Genomic DNA, 24568 nt, shown 5'->3' on the forward strand with positions numbered 1-24568 from the left:
ATGTATGATTCCACTACAGTAATATGCTAATTGTGATGACCACCGTTACCTGGAAAAACTTTCTTCTCGGTAAACAGATTTGAAATAAAATGTTCATGTGTCACCTTCCACTTTGACTTTTACTGACAACTGGAATCTGAAAGGGAAGCAGTGGTTTTAAGAACCCACTGCTTCCCTCGATGCCAGAGCCTTGCATAATAGATTGTCTCTAGTTGACATTGTAATGTTATATTAAGTTATTTGCGTTTACATAGCACTAACCAACGCTATGACATTGTAGCGCATTTTATATTTGATCTGCGAATGTCATCGGAGGAAACTGAAGGAAACCTTGTTTGAATTCGTCCAGTGCTAAGGTTTCGATAAGGTGTCTAGAAGTTAGTGAGATAGCAAAACCAGTTAAATCTAGAAAAATTGGCCAGGTGAGCGTTTCAGTTTTTCTTTTGCTGTAGGTATCATTCATCTAGTGCTTGAGATAGTATAGTGCTGTACTACTTGGCAGAGCTGAAAGCACAGTAGCCCATAGAGAGCAGTGGTGCGTCTTCACTACCAGAGCTCTCCTCGGTTAGGGATGCTTGAGGTGCAGAGTGTGTGTAATTTAGCTGACTGCCAGCTTTGCTTCACCTCCCCTGAAAAGGGGACAAATGCTGCCATCAGTGTGCAGAGCTAGTGTAAACATTACTGAGCCAGCAGGTTGCATCAAAAAAAGTGTCAGGCACCGCTCTTAGTATTTATGTCTTCAGTGCGTAGTTTGCACTGTGTGCCCTTTTGCTCCTTCGTTACAGCATGGTGTTAGGACATGTTCCGACCTAGAAAAATGTGACTCATCAAAGCCTGATTTTAAGTGTCCTGATATACATGTATAAAAATATGGTCTTGTGACCCCCAAATAAGTTTAATGGTTTTACTGGCGATTGTATTCTCTAATTCACCGCAAGTTAGCTCCAAAACTCCTTTCTGTGTTCTTAATATGGGGAGAGGAGTTGGCCTAAGGGCTAGGGCGGTTGGCCTTGAATCTGGGGAACCGTGTTGGAGTCCCGGCAATTACGCTGAACATCCTGTCATTCTGGGCAAATCACTTAATCTCCCCGTGCCTAACAAAAATGAATATGTCCTCATGTAACGCAACTGGTGGTATGTAAAGCGCTCTGATACCCGATACCAGGTCAAGTTCGTGCTATATAAAACTCCGTAAAAAATATATATAAGTATCGGGGTCTTTAAGAATTTGTGGTTCAGATTTCATCATGTGCATGGCTAGTTTTCATCTAGTGACCAGTTTCATGTGTCTGAAAGGAATCCTCTTGTCAGTGGCTGTTCTTCGGAGTGTTTGACCTGTAGTCTAAGGACACCAGAACTCACACTGAACTTTACTGGATGCCAGAAATTATCAGAGAAGAATACAGTTTTCCAGTGTAGAGCAGCAATTCACGTACCTTTTTTATTTCCTTGTATGTTCATAGCATCGGCCAGTTCACATTTGGTTAGATTAGGTTTTTTATTTAATTGCAGCTATATAAGGATCTGAAAATAACTTGGCCAAAGACTAGGAGGCTTAAAATGTGGTGCTGTGAATTCCCACGGACCATAAGATATTTTGAGTATCCTCCAGCTAACAGAGTTGCTTACTGGCCCTCTTAAGTTTGAGGGATAGAATTCAATCAAAGAATGCGCGCGTGAGGGGTACTGCAATGTTTAGAAATATGTAGAGTAATTAGGCAGGGGGGGGGGGGAGGAGTGCCATTTTAATCGTGATCCTATCTGCCAATTTCATATGTCTGATCCACCTTCAACAGTAGTTGCTATATTCTCCAATTTCTTACCTTAATTTTAAAATGTGTGCATCCAGATCTCAATAGATTTGAATTCTCACATATAGTGATCGGCTTTTCTTGCCATTTCAAGGGTGATTCAGTCTTGGCACTGTTGTACTATCGCTATCGGTGAGCAGCATCATTAGTGATTTGGACCAATTTATATTTAGTCCTGACCATTCACTGAACTTTATAATTTCTACAGTGAAGTGGACATCTGGATCTCTTACTAGTAATGGTGTCATCCATGTTTAGTGAAACCAATACTTTACACTTTATAAACTGAATCCCACTGTGTTTATGAGAGTCTTTCAACAGACTAACTAGTGGATCCATTATTAGAGCAAAAATGATGGGGATGAACCTTGTATCCTATCTGGTACCCCGGTTGATGTTGATTGGGTTGAAAATCAAATAATTGACCTGGATGCGTTCGATTGGGGCTGTGTACAATAATCTAATCCATTGTATCCTATCTGGTACCCCGGTTGATGTTGATTGGGTTGAAAATCAAATAATTGACCTGGATGCGTTCGATTGGGGCTGTGTACAATAATCTAATCCATTTTAACATTGCTATCCCAATCTGCTCCGCACCACCAGCAGAAATGGCGATTCAATAGTCAAAAGCCTTTGCAAAATACTGCAGCGCTCTTTATTGCAGGATGTATCTGATGTAGGACCACAAATGTACGAAAATTGTCCTCTGCTGAGCGTCCCATGTGAACCTGAATTGGTCCAGATAGACTACTCTGTGGAGCAGTGGGATTAGCCTGGTCGCCATTATTTTTGCCAATTTTTTAAACTGTATTTAATAGCTGTCTGTAGGAACTGTTGTCTTGAGCGTGTTTCCCAGCTTTAAGCAGTTGTAGAACTACCACCTCTTGAACTGTAGGGGGGCGGTTCGCCTTTTTAAATCACTAATTAAACAATGGCTCTGGAGCATCTTAAGGTGTGGCCATCTTTCTTGGGCTCTTTACTGCCCCTGCCATTAACACTTTAGCAAGGGGGATTGGTGGGTTTCTTTACCTTTTTCATGAATCCACTAATGTGTATTAGCATGCCAATTACTCTTGGATAAAGAAGAAATAATTAGGATCAGCCCAGGACAACATTAATTAGTAGCTACCCATTACTAGGCCCCTTGATGCAAGCTCTTTTGCAACATCCTGTGTAATTGCATTATCTATCTGGTTTGCCACCAAAACCTTTTATAAAAGAAGTTGAGCAAGAGTAATTTATTTCCCATCATCCATATGCACATGAAGTGATCTTGCTTCCTGCCTTCTCCATACGCAAGTCAACTCCTCTCCAGGGAGTCCATTTCCCTGGCATCCCAACAAAACACAGACCAGAGTATCATCAGTTTAGGCCAGGAAGGGCCTTGGGGCAGAATCCTGTTCCACTGAAACATACCATCTAAAATTAATTATGTACTTCACTCGGTACTACATACTAGACTGTTTGTTTTTTCAGAATCAAAAACCGGGACAGCCGCAGGCATTAAAATAGGACTAAATATTTGACTCCGGAACAGCCACACACTTAAAAACAGAACTACATTTTTGCCCGTTTAAAGGTCCCTAAAGGCAGTGGTGTGGAATTTAATAAAATATCTACTTGTCCATGGGGCAGGTTGCTTCATAAATCTATTTGTCCTGTAACAAAATCCACTTGTCCCTTTTGTGCCATGTAAAGCAGCGACAAATTATGGCAGCAATCTCATTAAATAAGACCTCTGAAATAGCCTCTGTGATTATGCCAGCACTCCTTCCCTAGTAGGGTTTGAATACTAGCAATTCCCTTATGTTGCCACATTTCCGCAGATCTACAGACTGGGGCTGAAGGTAATGGTAAGCAACAGTTCCAGGACTGGAATGTCGGTTTGTGTCTGTGCAAGGCTAATAACTTGTATGTTTTAAGGGTTTTCACCAACTCTTCTCTAATGTTTTCCCATACTGAGAAAGGCCAGAAATGTATTCCTGACAATGGCAGACATAAAACGTCTTCCAGGGTTGGGAAAAAAAGTGGTTGGAGGGAAAGTGAACTTGTAAAGAGTCAGGTTTTTACATGAGCAAATCTACACCTGCATATTTGCTCATGCTAAAATGCAGTTCACAAATATTTTCTAGGAGTACTATTTCTTGGCCTGCTTCTATAAAGTCTTATGAATTAACAAAAGCTGTATATCTGCACTTAATGCAAGGACATGTGTGCACTTTTGAGACTTTATTTAATAATTGGGCCCCTAGTTGGGTCTGGTGTTACCTATGGCCTGTTCTGTTTGTTAGACAGAATTTTATCAGCTAGCTTCACTGTGAGTGACAGCATTCTGTTCTTTCACAAGGAGCATTTCAACACAGTCGTTTTGTTCAGCGCCAGGAGCTACTGTGGCAATGTGTTTTTTGAGACCAAAACAATTTTTGCTTTTGCCAATGTTTGTTATAATGGTGAGGGCCCGGCAGCTCCCACACTAATAAGGTTTTACAAAAACCATGCCAAAACAAGTCCCTCATTGACAAAACCAAAAGGCTGACCAACAATTTTAGACCTACTGGCTTAACACATTCTTGTTTATTTTTATGTTTCCCAATATCTTATTAAAACGACTTACACTGATTTTCTATTATGAATATTTTTAGGAAATGCTATTATACATCAGCACATTTTACTAAATGATGCTGCAAAGAGATGGTACCTAAAATGTGACAGTTTATCGAAATGTTTTAGCCTTTTTTTTGTTGAACATTTTATTTTGAAAGCAAAAAATCTTCAATCTTGCTTTCAAGCTTCGCAAATATTTGCTTCTAATCAGAGAGCATTCTGGGAGCATTATACTTAGCCTAATATTGCTAAACATTGAAAACGTGTGTACACACTTGTGTACTGGAACCACTGTCAGTAGAGCAGTCTGAGCTTACAACATTTACTTAGAGCACCGGGTAACTATGACACATTTTTATTAACCCGTTTTAGGTTTGGACTGTTTCATAATTGGTTAGCTTCCCAACAGTTAATGTTTGGTCTCATGTACTGTCTCCCTGCCCCTGTGATGAAATTTCCCCTCAAAGTACAATGCATGTTGTCCTATTTTGTAAATTTTACCATCAAATCGGGCGAGTTGTTTTATTGCCGTTTTTAAGGGAGATCGGGCATCGGCTATGTATGATATCCAACGTTTGGATAATCACCTCTGTGTTGCAACAATTACACTGTATTTGAAGAAAGTGTTACTTATTAGAAATAGGATAACTATATAAATGTATCTCTTTTTACCAACCTTAGGAAATTATGAAATCTTTTGAATCCATTTCTTATGACTTGTTATATGATATATTATTCAACGAATTGTAATGACTTTCTTATATGTATACTTTTATGATTGTTCTTTTACAATCTAATAAAGTTTTTCTGAATCTACTTAGAGCACTCACCCTAATAATAAAGGCTTTGCATTAATGAAACCTAAAATAAATAAATACAAGTTTGAACAGCATTAACACTTGGACACAAATATTACCTTAACTGCAGGCAATGCCTTTCCCTGATCCGTAATGTGGTACTGTAAACTGGCAGCCAAAGCATTTGTGCTCTAGGGGGTTGAGCCTACTTGCCCAAGGACAAAGTACTCATGAAAACTTGTTGCCCTTGAGCCAAAACAATATGTCCTGGGCGTCAGGCTATAGGAATTCCACACCCCGGACTAAAGTATACATGAGGCGGCACAAAACCGGTTAATATGCTTGCCCACCGGACCCTCTTTCAAAATTGGGACATGCATTTATGTGAAGAAAACATTGTCGAATGCTGAGACAGTCCTATAAAAACCTGGATTGTCCCGGCAAATCCAGTACCTCTGGTCACCCTACCCATAGTGGTAATCACTGTAATCGTACCCAGTTCTAAACGACCCAGACCCTCACATAACATTCTCACAACACATGGTTCCAACCTTGTGCACATTTCATGAACACTCTTAAACTACACAACTCATTCAAACTTGCACTCTGCAGTAATATACGTGCTAGACCTAACAGAGCTCATCACCTGTCATAGGCTTGATGCCCCTTTCATCACTGAAACATGGTTCACCCCCACATCTACACACATCTTAGACTTTCTTCTTACCACAGGCTGCCCCATTCATTGTGTGGCATGAGCTCATAAGAAGGGAGGACGCCTTGCTGTCATCCATAGGTCCACCTTGGAGCTGCTGACATGCCGTTTCCCACTCTCTGCAACTCAGACACAAGGGATTCAATGATAAATTCTCACCACCTGGTCTAACCGCAATGCCTTAACCACCTTCTTGCGTGACTTCAACCTTCCAGACAACAAAAGCTGAAAAATAAACCCCAAAAAACCAAGGCACGCTGTTCGTCATCAACACATTCAACGTGGTATAACCGGTCATACAATCAACACACTCTAAAAGCCACAGCCTCGTACTTGTCTTTTCATCATCACCAACAATCCAAGACAAACCACCCATACTCCTGTACCAGACCGACAACTTTGCCATCCCTATCCTTCCTCCTGAGCGTCCAACCAACAAATCAAGCTCACCACAGTAGAGAAGAAAAACCTTCAAAGAGTTCTTCATAAACAACCTAATGCTTGAACTCCTCTCGCGCCCTATCACTGCCACGTCCGAAGCCAACGCCCTTCTAATGATTTTTTTCTAAATAATTTGACACGATTTAGAAAACTGCTGACTTTACTCCCCAATTAAAACGTGCAAGCCAAAGCCTCATTCCCCCTGGTACTCTGAAGACCTTGTTGCCATGAATGATCCATCCAAAGACACTAAGGGATATGGAAGAAAAACAAAACTCCCAATTACCTTATGATCCTAAAGTCCCTCTTCACAACAGGCAGACAGCTCATAACATCAGTTAAATCAAAGTATACTATACCATCACTTAAGCCAACAACAGAAGCAGAACACTTTTCAAGACAAATGAGCACTGCATCACCTGGTTGAACCCACCAATTCCTCACTTTACAGGAAAGTTTTTTTCATCACTGTTGATTGCAAGACAAAGAAGATCTGACAGCACATTGACGACACCAAACCTGCTTCATCTGTTACACCCACCTGTCCCTTAAAATCATGCATTTGTCAGCCTTAAAGCTCTATCTGTTGCAGATCTTTTCAACATGCTCAAATCCACTTGTTATGAAGATGTCTTTCCTTTGTCAATCTCTCTCTAGGGAGGCTGTCTCACCCTAGTCCCCATTGTCTGTACCCTCCTCACTCTGAGCATCTTCCCAGAAGCTCTCAAAACAGTTCAGATTGTTGTCCCACTCCTTAACAACCGCCTCATTAGACCCTGATAACCTTGCCAACTACTGGCTCATCACCAGCAGTACTATCATTCTTGGTTCACATCCCGATGAAAGATGGAGACTGCTATGTTACACATTTTAGAAGATGGTTCTTGACTACAGATTACCCCTGCCTCCTAAAAATGCTAGACCTCTCGGCTGCGTTTGACACTATTATCAATCAATCATGTCACTTATAAAGCGCACTACATACCCGTGAGGGTCTCAAGGCACTGGGGGGGGGGGAAGGGGAAGGGGAAGCCGCTACTGTTCGAAGAGCCAGGTCTTGAGAAGTCTCCTGAAGGTTAGAAGATCTTTGGTCTGCCGTAGGTGGATGGGGAGGTTTTCCATGTCTTGGCGGCGAGGTGGGAGAATGATCTGCCACCGGTGGGTACTCTTGGGATGCGGGGGGACGGTGGCTAGGGCATGGTCTGCGAAGCGGAGCTGGCGGGTGGGGGATGTAGAGGCTGAGTCGGCTGTTAAGGTACGCTGGTCCGGTGTTGTGGAGAGCCTTGTGTGCGTGGGTGAGGAGTTTGAAGGTTATCCTCTTGTTGATGGGGAGCCAGTGCAGGTCTCTCAGATGGGAAGTGATGTGGCTGCGGCGAGGGACGTCGAGGATCAGGCGTGCGGATGCATTATGGATGCATTGGAGTCGTTTCAGGAGTTTGGCCGGGGCTCCTGCGTAGAGTGCGTTTCAGTAGTCCAGTCTACTGCTGACGAGGGCCTGGGTGACCGTCCTCCTTGTTTAGGTTGGGATCCACTTGAAGATCCTGTGGAGCATGCGGAGGGTGTTGAAGCAGGAGGAGGAGACGGCGTTGACCTGCTTCTTCATGGAGAGGGTGGAGTCGAGGATGACCCCTAGGTTGCGTGCGTGGTCAGTGGGTGTGGGGGGTGCTCCTAGTGCAGTCGGCCACCAGGAGTCTTCCCAGGCCGAGGGGGTGGATCCGAGGATGAGGATCTCCGTCTTGTCCGAGTTCAGCTTTAGTCGGCTGTTTCTCATCCAGTCGGAGACGGCCTTCATTCCTTCGTGGAGGTTGGTTTGGGCAGTGCGGGGGTCTTTGGTGAGGGAGAGGATCAGCTGGGTGTTGTCGGCGTAGGAGATGATGTTGAGGTTGTGGTGTCGTGCGACGTGGGCGAGTGGTGCCATGTAAACGTTGAACAGAGTTTGGGTACGCCGCAGATGATCTCGGTGGCTTCGGAGCGGAAGGGTGGAGGTGGACACTCTGTGTTCTGCCGGAGAGGAAGGAGGTGGTCCAGTCCAGGGCCTTCTCTTGGATTCTGGCGTCGTAGATGCGTGTCGAAGGTGGCTGACCGGTCCAGGAGGATGAGGGCCGCGGTTTCTCCTTTGTTGACCAGGGTCCTGATGTCGTCGGTGGCGGCGATGAGGGCAGTTTCGGTGCTGTGGTTGCTGCAGAACTGGGACGGGTCCAGGATGCTGTTCTCCTCGAGGAAGCTGGTCAGTTGTTTGACGACTTTTTCGATGACCTTCGCCGGGAACAGGAGCAGGGAGATGGGTCGGAAGTTCTTGAGGTCCTTGGGGTCCACCTTGGGTTTCTTGAATAGGGCATTGATCTCTGCGTGCTTCCAGCTCTCCGGGAAGATTGCTGTCTCGAAGGAGATGTTGATGGTGTTCCGGAGATGGGGTGTGATGGTGCTGCTTGTTTTGTTGAAGATGTGGTGGGTGCAGGGGTCTGCCAGGGATCCGGAGTGGATGGTGTTCATGATCTTGATGGTGTCGTCGTCTGTGATGTCGGTCCAGGCGAGCAGGCGGTTGGTGCGGGTGGTGATCGTGGGAGCGGGGATTCCAGCTGTTGCCGGGGTGGTGACGGTGTCGATGCTATCGTGGATGTCTGCGATCTTGCGATGGAAGAAGGTGGCCAGCGAGTTGCACAGATCTTGTGAAGGTGGGATGTCGTTGTTGTTGGAGCTGGGGTTGGAGAGTTCCTTCACGATGTTGATGAGCTCCTTGCTGTTGTGTGCGTCGTCGTCTAGGCGGTCTTTGAAAGAGGTCCATTTGGCAGATCTGATGAGGTGGTGGTGTCTGCGGGTGGTGTTCTTGTGGGCTGTGTAGCTTTCCGGTGTTCATTCACGGATCCAGTTTTTCTTGAGTTTTCTGCAGGTTCGCTTGGAGGCCTACGGGTCTTCAGTAAACCAGCTGGCTCTCTTGCTGGTGTGGGTGTTGGAGGGCTTCTTCAGCGGGGCGAGGGTGTTGGTGCAGTCGTCGATCCACTGTCGAAGGCTGCGGCGTCGTAGTTGGTCGGGTCTGCGGGTGGGCTCTGGGCGAGGGCGGTGGTTAGCTGGTCCTCAGTGACTTTGCTCCAGCGGCGGCGAGGCATCTGCTGGGTGTGGTGGTGTGGTAGGTTTCCGGAAGGTGAAGTGGATGCAGCGGTGGTCGGTCCATTGGAGTTCGGTGGTGTGGTTGAAGACGTGGGAGCTTGCTGAGAAGATTGGGTCAAGCGTGTGGCCAGCAGTGTGGGTGGGTGGGTGGGTGTTGTGACGAGTTGTCTGAGTCCGAGGTTGTCGATCAGGGTGGAGGAGTTGGGGTCGTTGTTCTCGAGGTGGAAGTTAAGGTCCCCTAGAAGGATGTAGTCTGTGGAGGCGAGGGCGTGTGTACTGATGAAGTTGGCGATGGAGTCTCTCAACTGCTGTCGGAGTCCGGGGGGTCTGTAGGCGAGGGTCCCTCTGATGGTGGTGTTGGGGTCGGTGTGGATCTGGAAGTGCAGGTGTTTGGCGGTGCTCAGGGTGTCGTCGGTGTCTGTCGAGATTTTGAGGGTGTTCCTGTGGATGATGGCGATTCCTATTTCGTTGGTGCGGTCTTTGCGGGTGATCTTGTAGCCTTCCGGGATGGCTATGGCGATGTCGGGTGCCGAGGAGGGATTCAGCCGGGTCTCCATCAGAAAGGCGACGTCTGGGGTGTTGGTGTTGAGTAGGTCCCAGAGTTTGATGGCATGTCTGCGGGTGTTGAGCAGGATGTATCTGAGGGAGTTGGGTTCTTCGGTGGGAGGGGTGGCGGGCCGGATGCTGGTGAAGCTGCAGTTCAGGCAGGAGATGGATCCTTGGGTGCGCTTCGCGGCGACCAGGCAGCAGGTGCGTGATCGTCCGGCGTTGAGTGCGTGGAGGGTGCTGGAGTCGCAGCAGAGACGGTGTTGTGGCGTTTGCGGGGGCCAGGTGTCCACTGCGCACGTCCGCTGCACGGCCTCCATATGAGGGGATGTGGGAGGGAGGAGCAGCTGGGAGGCGGGAGTGTGGCGGCGAATGGGAATGCGGGGGGCCGCAGGGACGCAGCGGCGGGGGAAAAAAGAGCAGGAGGAGTGCGACGGTGAAGCGGGGGAAAAAAATAAACAATCACAACAAGGGCACAGAATAAAGAAAGGCAGGGGGAAGAAAACTGTTAGAATGTCAGGAGGGAGAGGAACAACAATAAAGGCAGTGCGCCGACAGGAACAACACAGCAGTAATCACAGCGACAGTATAATAGCAACAGCAGTGAGTGCAAGGACAGTCAGACCTGGCCGTGCGGCAGTGTGGGGAGCGAACTGCTTGTGAGCAGGGTCAGAGGTCCCTCCTTTCACTGCTGCGCGGTCTCCATATGAGGAGATGTGGGATGGAGGAGCAGCTGGGAGGCGGGAGCAGGGCGGCGAATGGGAATGCGGGGGGGTGGGGCCGCAGGGGCGGGAAAAAGAGCGGGAGGAGTGCGGCAGTGAGGCGGGGAGAAAAAATCAACAATCGCAACAAGGGCACAGAATAAAGAAAGGCAGGGGGGAGAACTGTTAGAATGTCAGGAGGGAGAGGAACAACAATAAAGGCAGTGCGCAGACAGTAACAACACAGCAGTAATCACAGCGACAGTACAATAGCAACAGCCGTGCAGCAGTGTGGGGAGCGACCTCCACCCTCATACTTACTCTTGAGTCTCAAATTAGTCACTGGCTGTGCCCCTGTGTTTCTAACCAACAGCAGTTTGTTCACATGGGCACTTCCAGGTCCCAAAAGATCCCTGTAACCTGTGGAGTCTGAGTGTTCCATATTATCTCCCGTCATCTGCTATCTCTACATGGAGATGCCTGGTGCTCTATTTTCAGTTATCCTCCACAAGATTCACCAATAGGTTAATGATGCACAGCTCTACTTGAAGGTGCCCGCTGCTTCAAACATCGAATTGCCCTCAAAAGCTGACTGCACATCATCCAGTCTTCTTTGCCAGCGCCTGCATGAAACTTAGCCCGACCAAGACCCGATTTCTGTTATTTGCCAGCAACCAGAAACTGTACAAACTTGGCTCAATTACCTGTACTGTGACTGCTTCGAGCTTCAACTTTCACTGAATGCCAAGTCACTTGGATTCACCTTGAAAACTATCCTCGCCCTCCAGTTTCTTCTAAAGAAAATTATACTTGTTGTTCAGGAAACTACTTTAGGCCTGCAATCCAATCCTTTGTTTTCGTTTACCAGATTGGTGTTCACGCTCTGCTCCGTTGTCTTATAGACTCCTGGCAGTCCTGAAGGGAATCCTACATGCCACACAGCATGTCTCATACAGGTCTAGACGAAATATCATCCCATCGCTACCATCCTGATGAAACTCCATTGGCTCCCCTTGCTAGCGTGCACCATTTTTAAAACCAGCTGCATTATTCGCAAAGCCATCATGACCAACATCCCCTCTTATCTTGCAGACAAACTTGCCATTTCTGGTGGTTCTCGGCGCATTCGCAGCCAGGACACCACCACACTGCAGACTAAGAAGTGAAAACCAGAAAAAACAAAGCAGCAGACCCTTTTCATCTATGTACTGAAGGATCTGGAACAACATCCCTGCAACCATTAGGACTGCCCCGAATGCTGCTCAAGTTTAGAAAAGAGTTCCTCAATAATGAACTTTTTATATATCATAGTATTAGCCATTAATAACCCAGCTACCTCTGCTATTGCTCATTGACTTTATACTGGTCTTTGACTCTGTACAGCCATTCACTGCATTTTGACTATGCTTGCGCTATAGAAATCTGAACGTACATACAATGCAGTGCTTGTGTCAAATTGTGAACTTAAGCAAGTCAGACCTGTTGCCTTTTCCACAATCAGTTTTATTATTTTTTTAGTCATTGATTGTTTTATCTAGGTCTTATGGTTGCAGTAATTCAAAAGCAATTTTATATTTTCTTTTCTCTGGTAAGAATCCTATTCCCTGTGATCTGCGTTAAAACTACAAAGCCTTTATATAACTTTTGTAGTACACCTGCCTACTGGAGCACCCAATCTTTTTCTATTACAATTATATTTGATGGTTTTTTTCCTTTAACGTTTTTATTTCAAACATTTGACTGCTATTGTTAGTAAGTGGCATGTATTTTTTTTCTTTTATTTTTGTTGCACATACTTGCAATAAAGTAAAATTCAAAAATAAAAATAACCGTGGCCCTAGCTTACCAGTGGCTGACCCATCTGCTTTACAAATGCATGTCTAGCAGGAAATCTAGTTATAGTTGCAAGTGAGCAAGCAACTCAAATGTACTTATATTCAACGTGCAGCTTGCCTGCCGTTTGTGTTGTTTAATATATTGTATTTGCATGGCTTTAAAAGGGCCGGGTTTTTCCGGGTCTCAGACCCAATAGTATTTTAGAACTGACATTGAAATGGGTCTTTATCGAGCCCAATATTCACTCCCTTAACGTTGCTGGGGGAAAAACTGACGATTTCTGAACAATAAATGTTGAGGTGATCCATGTCCGTGATGTAGTTCCTGCTTAAATTTCACGTTTTCATTAATTTTTCACTCAATCAGAATGTTAACAAATCCCGCGATAATGTATTTTTCCCTTCCACATATTACTCTTGTCTGGTGCATACTTGAACAGCCGTAATTGAAAACCCGGATGTTAAGGGTCCAGGCAGTGCGAGTTTCTTCCAGTGCCTGTCAGTGGATCACAAAGATGTTCCGACTACAAGGGCATCCACAACATTCAAGAAAGCTACCCTTGTCTCAGTTGTACCCATTTGTGAGTACTGACTAGCTGTGTCTCACAGGAGGATATTAACCAAATCATTCCCCAGGTTCATAGAGACCTGTTTTCAAAACTAAAATCATATTTTACCAAGACCAGTAAAAAGAAGGCAAAGGCAGGGGTACCAATGGCCACCTGGTACAATAAAACCTGTAGAGAGGCTTATCGTTTACTGACAAGGGCCATTAGATCCAAAGATATGGGGGAAGTTAAACTTGCCAGGGCAAATTACAAAGCAACCCAATCTAAAGCTAAAAAGGAGTGGACGATAATCGCTGGCACGACTTGCTTTTAGCCAGTAACGAGCAAAGCATCGTAAACTTCTGGCAGCTAGTGAAGTGGGGGAGTGGAGGTAAACGTTTTACACCTATTAATTATGTTCCGCCGGAACAGTGGGCCTCGTACTACAAGGCCCAGTTCTCGACCCCTGTTAATAACTTGGGAAGATTTTAAAATCCCTTCCTTGATACCCACCCTTTTATTTACCAATTTTGAGGTTGAGACAGTCCTCTCCTTAATTCTGAGAGGAAGGGCCCCAGACCCTGACTGCATACCGGCGGATCTATTTGTCCATAAGGACAATTGGGTGGTTTTATATCGCCTATCTTGCTAATGCCATTGCTAGTGGTGGGTGCACTCCTGACATCCGGTTCCGGTGCAGTTATTATACCGGTATATAAAACGGCGGACCGTGCACTACCTGGCAACTATAGGCCTATTAGCCTTATAGATTCCATTCAGAAAATAGTTGCCAGGTTGGTACTGTGTCGCATCCAGCTGTGGATAGAGGAATCCAAGATATTATCTCCCATGCAGGCAGGTTTTTGCCCCCACACCAGCACGATCGATCAGGTGCTTAGGTTTGTGATGATTTACTGGTGGGTTGTTATCCTAGGTGGGGGCGCGCTATATGCGGCCTTCATTGACCTGAAGTCTGCCTTCGACTTGGTCCCTCGTAACAAAATGTGGAGCGCTTTTATGGATGTGGGGATGCCGTTAGAGCTGCTAGCAATGATAGACAAACTGCATGACTCCAACCACGCACAGGTCTGATGGGGCACACACTGAGAAGTTACAGATAGATTTCCGGTGTTAAAGGGTGTTCCCCAAGGATGTGTCCTCGCTCCTACACTGTTTTCTCTATTTATTGATAGGGTGGTACAGTACTATTCCACATGCCCCACTGATGCTCCAACCTTGGGGGGGCTTGAAAATCCATCCTACTCATGTTCGCGGACGACACCTTGATTCTATCAAAGACTCAAACAGGGCTACAGGTGGCCCTGTCTCGTTTTGAGGAGTTCTGTCGTGACCATGAGTTGGTGGTCATTGTGGATAAGACGAGGTTCATGGTTCTCCACACGCACAAAGCTATTGAGGGCAAAGTCTACATGAATAATGTTCTTTTAGAGCAGACTGAAGTGTTTACCTACCTGGGGATAACTTTAAACAGGAAGCTACATTGGAAGCCTCAGATCGACATGTTTGCTTTGAAGCATGCACAGCTGGCTGGGGCTCTTTTAAAAGAGCATAGGCTTTTTCACCAAACCCATAGCTCACGCCCTTAAAATATACAACTCCAAAACTGCTAGTGCAATTCTATATGGCGCTGAACTGTGGGGCCATGAGGACATTATCCCCCTGGTTATTGCTCAAAATAAATTCATGAGGGCATAAACTGGTCTGCCACAATCAACTCCATTGGTACCCTTATTTTTGGACCTGGGATGTTTCTGCATCGAGGATCTGGCTCGTTTTAGGCGTATAGCCCTGTGGAGAAGGCTTTGGGCTACCCCATAGCTCTTTGTATGCCAAAGCCCTTTTGGATTTTAGGGGGGTAGGGTGTTTAAGCAAGATCAAGTGGCTTCAGTATATTAAAAAAACCCGGCTAGAAATGGGAATGAGTACATTGTGGGATAACCCAGAAAAGCTTCAGTTGCCGACAAAAAAAGAGCTTAAAGCAGGTTACATGGACATGGTGAAGACGAAGCGCTTTTCTTCTATCACAAGGCCAACTCTGACCAGGGATTTTCTTTCGATTAAACATGAGCTCGGGTTTGAACCATATTGGGATTTTATTCTAAAACCAATGAACAGGAAGCTCTACCACCAGTTTAGGGTAGGTTCCCTTCCGACTAGAGCTTTCTCAAGCAGATGGTCCAAGCCAACGACAGAATTGTGCCTGACGTGTTTAGCACAGGCTGAATCAATCGCTCATATCCTATTTGTTTGCCCGGCCTACAGGCTACCAAGGTTGAAATGGCTTAAACCCATCTGTAACACCCTTAGCACGAAAGCTGCTAAAGAGGCCCTGAGAATACTAGAGACATGCACTCGGGAAACCATTGTTATTGCCATGGCAAAATTCCTGAGTTGGGTATGGGCGATACGGGCCAAGAAATTAGGGGCCTACTGTTCTGACCTGTCTTAATCTGTTTTGCCCTAATTTGGTGGGATGCGTGGCAGTTTTGAATTTGCCACCCTGTTGAGTCCTGAGGCAGGGCTATTGATCTTATGAATGACCGGGGTAGCCTTTTATCTTTCAGACTGCTATACCTGCCTGGCTTTACCACATTTTTTTTTCCTAACCAACCAAAGCTGTGTGGACATATTCTAAATCCCATTCTCATAATTGTTTTTATAATATATCAGAGTTTGCTGATCTGTTGGATTATTATCTTATTTTAAACATCTTACAGCGCTTGTTTCACAATAATGCTATTTTTGTTTTGACTCAACCATTTTTTAACTAAGTATTTTTAACTTGCTTAATTTTAATTGATTGTAATGTCTTTTATGGTTTTATAATCGAAATAAAGACTTAATGAACTGAGTACTGACTACCTACTTTGCCCTAAGTTTTCTCTCCTCTAGATATGAACTGAGATCCCACCTATGCAAGCTGCACATAATATCCCCATGCAGTGAACTACAGTCTCTGAACCCCGGTAGTACAGTGTCACAAATTTTATGTTTGACAACCACATTTTGGAAAATCGCTTGAAACATAGCAGGACTTAGATTATTCCCGCAACAAATTTAGCAACTGTCCAGCAACATTTTTTAAGAATTTGCTTTCTGCATGCCTCTGGCTTTGCTGTGTGCATTGCTGGCTATATGCTGCTAATCTGGAAGGTTGCATGGGCACATTCATGCCTCAATCCATCTCTAGGGCCAATGATGATGAATGGCATCCAGTCCAGCTTGGCGTCTTCGTCTGAAATTTGATTGGCGGACACATTGTGGGCACCACTAGTCTGCTTGCTGCAGCTCTTCAGCCATGCTAAGATTGTCTCACTACTTGTAACGCGGAACCTCGCCGGTGCCACATGCCCGTGCTGCTTACCGGCTAAGCAACACTTGTCATGGCATTCAAAATTTGACTTATCATTTGATACAAGCGTGTACCCGTTCATTTCGCTCGTGCCTCAGTTGCTCGGGTACACTGTAAGCTCAGTTGTAAATTACACATCATTTTTCGATAAATTAAATTATCTTTTGTGGTGGAAAGTATTGGTCAAATGTTGTGTGCTTCTTAGCGCTTTTAGTTGCCATTGCAAATATTACAGTAAATGGATGACTTGCATCATTTATTCTCCTTTCGGAGAACCAAGCACATCTTCACATATTTTGTGGTCACCGTATTGTAGATAACGGTGATAATGTGTTCTCTTTGTTTGTTGTAGGTAACCGCAGCCATGGCCTCTGGCAGCACCAGCAGCGATGAGGAACGCAGCCTCCGAGAATGTGAGCTCTATGTGCAGAAACACAACATCCAACAGCTTCTCAAGGACTGCATTGTGCAGTTGTGCACCTCCAGGCCTGACAAACCCATGGCTTTTCTGAAGGAGCATTTTGAAAGACTGGAAAAGGTAAATAAATCGCCTTTTGCCTTACTTTATTTGTATCCGAAATGAGGAGTTCTTTCAAATTGAATGTTTTTTTAAAATCCTACATTTCGTAGCCAATGTTCAAACACTTCATACTGTGCACTGTGATGGTTGGATTGTTTGCTGCTACTGGTAGGATTTTGTTGCTACACATTACCTCATTAATACAAATGATGTAGACCATATTGCCCTGACACCATAACTTGTTGGGACAGTCAGAGCTGCTGAGTTCAAGCGAGGAGCATTTAATGATGAAACACGCAATTTGCTTTCTCTCCTTGTCTGAATTGTTTGCGCAATGTGGTTTTGAAAGGAACAAAGTCGAAAAATGCATGTTAATCTCCAATTCCAGGAAGTCTTTTTCCCGCTGCCCTGGCAAATCTGTAGGGTGATTGATAATAGTTGTCTGTGGATTAGAGAGGATGCCGCCTGAATGCATGTGATTCTTTGGGGTTTCCATCGACCATTTTATTTGCTCCGTTCATCATGGTAGGTCTTAAGTATGTATTGATCGTGTTTCTTAAGTTATATTATTTCTCTCTGTATGCTGCACGTTTAATGTAACACATTTCTGAAGTCTTATTTGTCAGACGGTCATTTTTCATGTTTCTTTAGGACGGATGAGTTGTTGTCAGAAATTGAATTTGGCATCAGATGTGTGAAAAGACTTGAAGTACTTTAGTCGTTTTTAATGGAGTCCCGAGCTCCAGTGTATAATATATCTGCCACCGAGCGGTTGAGGCCCTTAACCACAGCTGGTCCATAGCCTTTCTTACTATATCTCTTAAAACTGGGCCAAGTACAACCCAGTGCGTACGTACTTCACTCTGTGGCAGTGAGGGGGAGCAGACACTAGTCTCTTATGTTGGTTGGTGTGGTTGTACTCCAGCCCAGGAATCAACCCCCACCCCCTTTCCAAACCCCTCCTCCTGCGGCAGAGCAATAAGATAATTTTCCATCTGATTAAATATGTCAGTCTCTGCAGGGTAACACTCTTTATTTTGACCAAACCTATTTTTGAGGTCTATAGAACTGTGTGTTTTTACCCTGCTAATCTTTGTTAAAGTGCATGTGAGCCTGCTTTCAACTTGGTGAAATTGTCATACCCTTAATTGGCATACTTACCCATGATGAGTTCCTAGTATATGATGCTTGAAGTGTACCCTGGGCCAGTAAGTTAAATGCCACCAATGAGCTGCAGGGCTTGTTGTGCCACCCACCTACTGCAGTGACTGTGCAAACATAACTGATGGCCTGCTATGAGTTTGTTCGCTCTAAATTGGCAGGGTATGCCCAGACGTGGGTCACTTGCTCACTGGATTCAAGTTAGCCTGGCTGATGAAGGGTGAAACCCCGAAACCGGTCCTAGGATGCTTGTTTCTGGTCCATGGAAGACCTGGCTTGGCAGTTTGGTCTGGAATGTTCCCATGAGAAACAGGGTCAAGACTGATTTGCATATGGCTGGGTCTGAACTTGGGTGGATAAGTGAGCTAAAGAACGATGATGGATTTAACCCAGATCTGCGACTGGGGGGGGGGGGGGAGGGGGGGGGGGGAAAGAAAAGTTTCAGCGCTCCCCCCATCACCTCCTTGTGTTTGCTTTGGCCTGCTACGAGTAGCTTGCCGTGTAGGTTTAAACATCAAATTCAACCTTTGACCGGCCTGGAAGACTCCTTTTTAAATATTTAATACACCACCCCTAAGTAAGTATTACTGCTCGTTAAGGCACAGTGCATGGTATTTAACAGTAGGACATGTAAAGGCTAATATTAAATGTCCTTCAGTGATTAGCACCTCAAAGCTATTTTCGATGTAGCAGGATTGACTGTTTCACAAGAAAGCACTCCGATGCAAGTGGGAGTAGCTAGAAAAATTTAACAACTAGTTTTAGTAGTTAATAAAAAGCCAATTCCGTGGTGAAGTCTGTGTTTTATTTTTGTCCCCCTACCCTCCTAGATATTACTTTTAGAAAGTTACCTTTGCCTTGCCTTAAGTCCCTGGAAGCTAAATATAAATGTTGCCCTCCTCTTTCTGCCAGCCAGTAATTAGCATTTCAGTGGGTGCGAATCGGGTGTGAGCTTGCTCCCCGGATGGTGAAAAAAAGTTTTCCATGTGGGGCGGTGCTGCTGTGCCCAACATAGGATGGCCTGTGGGCTGGACCCAAAGACTTGATTAACTTCAGATGCCTACCCTTTAACAAACAGATGTAGCTAACTACCAGGCCTGCACCCTTCTTTTGTTCCTCCAGCCAGACTGCCTCCATTTCAGTGGGCCCTTGTTGACATCACAGTATCCGATCCTCCTGTAGTGTCCAGACCTGCTTGACTGTTCTGCTGGGGTTTTTCAAGTGACATTGGGGGGCGCACTTCAAAGGAGGAAAACAGAATGACAAAACAATTTTTGTGTCTCCACGGTCTGTTTGCTGAAAGCTCAGCTTTGTCCTACCAGACTTTTGTCTGAGTGTGTTGGGAGGTAAAGGGACTGCCGAACACTGAATTTTAGTGTTGGATGTGGGAGGGCCCTGGGATTCCCATAGTACCCACCCCCCAAAACACCCCCCCCACCCAAGCCCAAGTTTAGTGAGGCTGAAGACTTGCGATCTTGAAAATGCCCAAAGTGGATGGGTTAGCCCCAGAAAACTTTACCCCAATGTTGAGGACCTTCTGAGCGGTCATTCCCATCCACTTGCTCGTGCCAGGCATTAATGTGGCAGTTTGGCCTGACATTGAATAGTATGGTATGACCTGTCATTGTATGATATGGTATGGGCTGTCATTGTAAAATATAGTATGGTATGGGCTGTCATTGTACGGTTTGATTTGGACTGTCATTGTATGGTATGGGCTGTCATTGTTTTGGATTGTATGTTACAGTATAGTACGGTATGATATGGCTAGTCATTGAATGGTTTGCCCTGGCATTGTATAGTATGGCACTGTATTACCTGTTATTCTGTAATATGGTATGGCCTTTCATTGTATGGTATGACCTGTCATTGTGATACATGGTATGACCTGTCATTGTATAGTATATTATAGTATGGTAGGGTATTGGATGGTTTGGGTTTGTATAGTGTGTTAAGGGCTGTGTTTGTATAGCGTGGTATGGGCTGCCGTTGTACTGTCTGGTATGGACTCATTATATAGTATTGTGTGGGCTGTCATTGTGTGGTATAGCTTGGTAAGGCCTGTCTTTTTATGGTGTGATATGGTTGATATAGTATGGTGTAGACTGTTGTATATTATTATATGGACTGTCATGGTATATTATTTTATAATCTGTCATTGTATGGTATGATGTGGGCTGTCATAGTATAGTATGGTATAACCTGTCATTGTATGGTATGGCCTGTCAATGGATAGATACATTCACCCCTTCAGTTGACCTCTTTTGTTGCAATCTGTAACCCCTTTTGTTCAAATCTGCATTTTCCAGCCTGGTTTGGACATGGTAACTCAACCAGTATGCAGCTGCCCTAGCCTTTCACGTGCACGGCTGTGGCTCACCTTTTTTATGGGACAACCAAGGCAACAAAGACAGGAGGCTTTACTTAGGGGGTGGAGATTGAGGAACCATGAAAGAGGAGGGTATGCCCTCCGACTCCACGAAGGATACAGAAAATGTAACTGTTTGGACGAACACAAAAGGAATTTAGAACTTCTGAGCATATGGCCGCAAACCAGGCTTCCAAGACATTCGTGACCTATCAGCCAATAACACTTGCTACATAGTGACTTGTAGTCTCACACGTGGGAACAGCAAAACTACGCATCCCAGAATGCAAGGTGCTCATTGTAAGTCAGACTGAATATGAGAGGATGTGGCAATGGGAGGGACTTTATATCTGTATTACTGCACGGCACGTTTAGTAAGTTGGTGGTGATAGCGCATTCGGTGTGTTAGTTCATTGTTTCTTGTTTTACCGACCTCAAATGGATTAAGGACTCAGTGGTGCACACAGCAATTGGAGTCAATGGCCAGTAGGTTGCCTAGTGATACATTAACCCACAAGGTCAGTGTGAACTCAAAGGCATCGTGAAAGCATTGTGAGCAGAAGCAGCCAGTCAAACCATTCCATTCAGTAAAATACACAGAAAAAGGTAGGTGTGAATGTTTGTTGTCAAGATCATACTTGACCTTTTTAGTAGTTTTTACATTATTTTTTAAAGTTATCATTGACCAGTACAACCGTTTATTAACACTGCCTCCCTATAATCAATTTGTCTGCGAACCCGGAAAGATGACACAACACGCCAGAAGCTCGCAAAGACTTTTGAAGCTGAGGTAGAGTTAATTTAAAAGGCAGATTGCAGTTTACGATCTCAGTAGGATAGCTCAGCAGTTAGAGCTGTTCATAAGTGTAGCTTTGCATTAGGTAAATGGCATGCAATCACATGCTGTTTCTTGTGACTTTGTATTCTTTCGACTTAGTTTGCAGTAGTACCCCTTCCTAGTATTCAGTAAGCCCCCTTGTTAGAAACAATGTTTCATCAAATCTATCCTAGTAGAATGTGTGTATGTGGCTGCAGAAGTGTGAGAGGGAGTAAAGGCTTGCATATCTCTATATGATAAAGTACAGGATGGTGTGTCGAGTATACCCAGGATTGGGCATTTGCAGGCATGGAAAGACTTTTGTGTGAAGGGAAACATAATGAGGGATTGTGAGCAGGTGAGTGCTGAACATTTGGATTACTACAAACTGCACACTGTTTGGGATTCACTTGTGTGGTTTTAAAAGAGACCCTTTATTTTGCCACTTCACTGCTCACTCAAGTAGAGGAAGCGGCAAGTGCCTTCCTCTCATTCTTTTCAGTTACATTGAAAAATAATTGCAGATGTGTTTTCTAAACTGGCAGGTATGAGGCTTCATTGGCTTCCCATGTTGTAATTCTGGGCAAATCAATTAATCTCATCATGCCTAAAAAAAATGAATGAAACCCGGTGTTATGTAACTGTTGCACATGTAAAGCGCTCCAATTCCATCGTGTCGACTAAACAAGCATGGGGTGTCTCTTGATTCTAATGAAGTACAACCAAAATCTTTCCAAAGTTGTCCGGAGCGACCAGCAAAATGAAGCCAGCTGCTGCTGACGAATCAAAACGAAAGAAGCGAGAGTGACAAGGTAGCTAACCAAATGGTAAGTAATGGGTGGCCCACGCACCCTCCTCCACGACATTCATAGATCCCTCCCATAGCCTCACCGGGCAGAGCCAGGCACTGGAGCTTATAGACTCGCCTGTCATATGTGGCCAACTGGTACAACTCTGTGGACCACTCCTGGGGAGTGGGTACCTGGGAAGAATGCCAGTGGCGGAGTATACATATGCCACCATGAGGGCAGTCGACGGCCACCGTCACCAATGGCTTGGACACGTGATCTATGTCCTTAAAATCATGTAACCTAGCCACCTTGGTAGAGTCCCGAAAGGTAATGGAGAGAGTGGAGGGTCTGCCACATGGAGAGCTAATAGGGTACCAGATCAGGACAGGACCACATGACATGGAACAAGTCACAAGCAGCAGAGGAGCAGCACCAACAGGCATCCATCAGGAGGAGCTGGGTTCTGCTCAGCTTGTACGTAAGGCTCCCTGTTTTTAAATTTTTACAGGTCTTTACAGATAAATACAGACAGAAAACCATTTATTTTCCTGTCTGTATTTAATTTTAAAGGTGGTATAAAAATGGAAATTGGGTTGTTTATTGAGTGGTTCTAAATGCTGTCAATAACGACTGCCAGGCCAATGGCTGTGTCAGTGGAAATGTACGGGTGTTAAAAGAAAGGCATTTCAGTAAAGATCCTTAAACAGCAGTAGATATGCACAACCTTGATACTAAAATGTTAATGTTTTCTTATAAGTGCATATTTTATTAACTGAGTGTGTTTATTTCACTATAACTTTTCAGTCATGAGTGCATATTTATCGGTATGTAGAAATACATTAATTTCAGATTAATTTTTTCACAAAACCCAAAATAAATATGGATAAATAGAAAAAAATAATTAGCAAAAAAGAAATGGATAAATACAGACAAATGTCAAAAAAAGAAATACCATAAAACCGGGAGCCCTATTTATACGGCATCCAGTACCTTATATGGAGAATCTTGGAATATGAATATTTCAGATGCGCCTCTCTGAGGGAACGATCGTGGCAATCCAAGATCTCCCTCCAGTCCTTGTCTGAATACTACGTGCCTAGATGCCCCTGCCAGTTAACCCTAGAGGAGGTATGTGTCCTGAGAGTAAATGTGGTCGGTAAGGGTCGGATGCAAAATAAAGATGGCCTTCCCTATACAGACCCCACAACCGGAGCTAATCCAACACTTGGGAGGTGGATAGGGTCTCGGCCCAGAAGGCTGTCTGAGGCAGTGTCTGAGCTGCCAATAACGCCAAAGCTGTGACTGGAGTAGTTGGAACATCGATATCAGCTCCTCAAATGAACAAAAGGAATCCCCCCTTAAATAGGTCCCCGACCAACCCAATCCCTTTTCCACTCCAAGTGCCCAAGTAAACAGGCGTCAGGCAACAGTCATTCTTTCATTAGACCTCAGCGGCGCCCCCTTATGGAATGTCGGATGGACTCCTAGGTGCCGATGCGCCGCCTTCCATGTCGCTCAAGTAGGCCAGGGGGGACTTTTCCACCTGTGCATTGTACAGGGGCCCCAAACCCTTGGAGGCTTGTGCTGCGGTTCGTTCCCAGGAAGGCCACTGGAGGAGAGTATCCTTGGGGGTTTGAAGGTAAGCCATCTGAGAAAGATGGTGCACAAGTTAGTACATGCGCATATCCAGCAGACAAAGTCCACAGCCCTAGTATCAGTGTGCATACGCCCATACAAACAATTTGATGCGCCTGTTAATGGTGAAGAGCAGTGAAGCCGAAATCTGGAGTGGAAGCATGCAGAAAAACGTAGTTGAATTATGGAGCTGTGATCAACTTCGCCATTTGGACTCTTCCCCCACCGGGAGACCTGCAGAGCAGAGCATAGTCCTCCATGCGGGCTGAATGTTATCGTGCACCATAGTACAGAGACCCCTGTTGATCAATAAGCCCAAATACGTCAAACCCTTTGTTTTCCAGGTAAAGCCATATGCAGCTTGAGAGGGCAGAGGGCCGAGGGTCACAATGTGTCAGTGGAAGTGCCTCACTCTTGGTCTACTTGATCTTGTACCCTGAAGAGCGAAAAAATCATTAATCCAGAAGATAAGATGCAGAACAGAAGCGGCGGGGATCACTCAAAAACAACAAAATGTCGTCATCATAAAGTAGGATGTTGCAGGCACCTGTAGGGGTGATTGCGCCCCGGAAAAGGGCAGACTTGTGGCCGCCAACGGTTTCAATGCTAATGAAAACAGGTGAGGGGATGGCGGGTACCCTTGTCTCGCACCTTACAGTATGGGGAAGGTGTGAGACAAGTGGCCGCTGCAGTCAACTTGTGCTATGAAGGATGTGAAAAGCCACTTAACCTTGGCCAAAAAGCTGGGGCCCAGCCCAGTCCTGGGCAGTGCGTGGAATAAGTACCCTATCTAA

At 45.1% G+C, this 24568-nt stretch overlaps 1 protein-coding gene across 1 annotated transcript in view; it reads left to right on the forward strand.

Moving 5' to 3' along the window:
- The window catches only part of PRKAR1A (protein kinase cAMP-dependent type I regulatory subunit alpha), a 299228-nt gene that overhangs the window by 41464 nt on the left and 233196 nt on the right, over positions 1-24568 (forward strand). The window contains exon 2 of the mRNA XM_085617303.1: positions 16835-17020. Coding sequence (XP_085473429.1) covers positions 16847-17020 — 174 coding nt within the window. The 5' untranslated portion in view covers positions 16835-16846. The remainder of the gene's footprint in view (positions 1-16834; positions 17021-24568) is intronic.

This window comes from Triturus cristatus, chromosome 7 (assembly GCF_964204655.1).
Source record: "Triturus cristatus chromosome 7, aTriCri1.1, whole genome shotgun sequence".
NCBI classification, from domain to species: domain Eukaryota; kingdom Metazoa; phylum Chordata; class Amphibia; order Caudata; family Salamandridae; genus Triturus; species Triturus cristatus.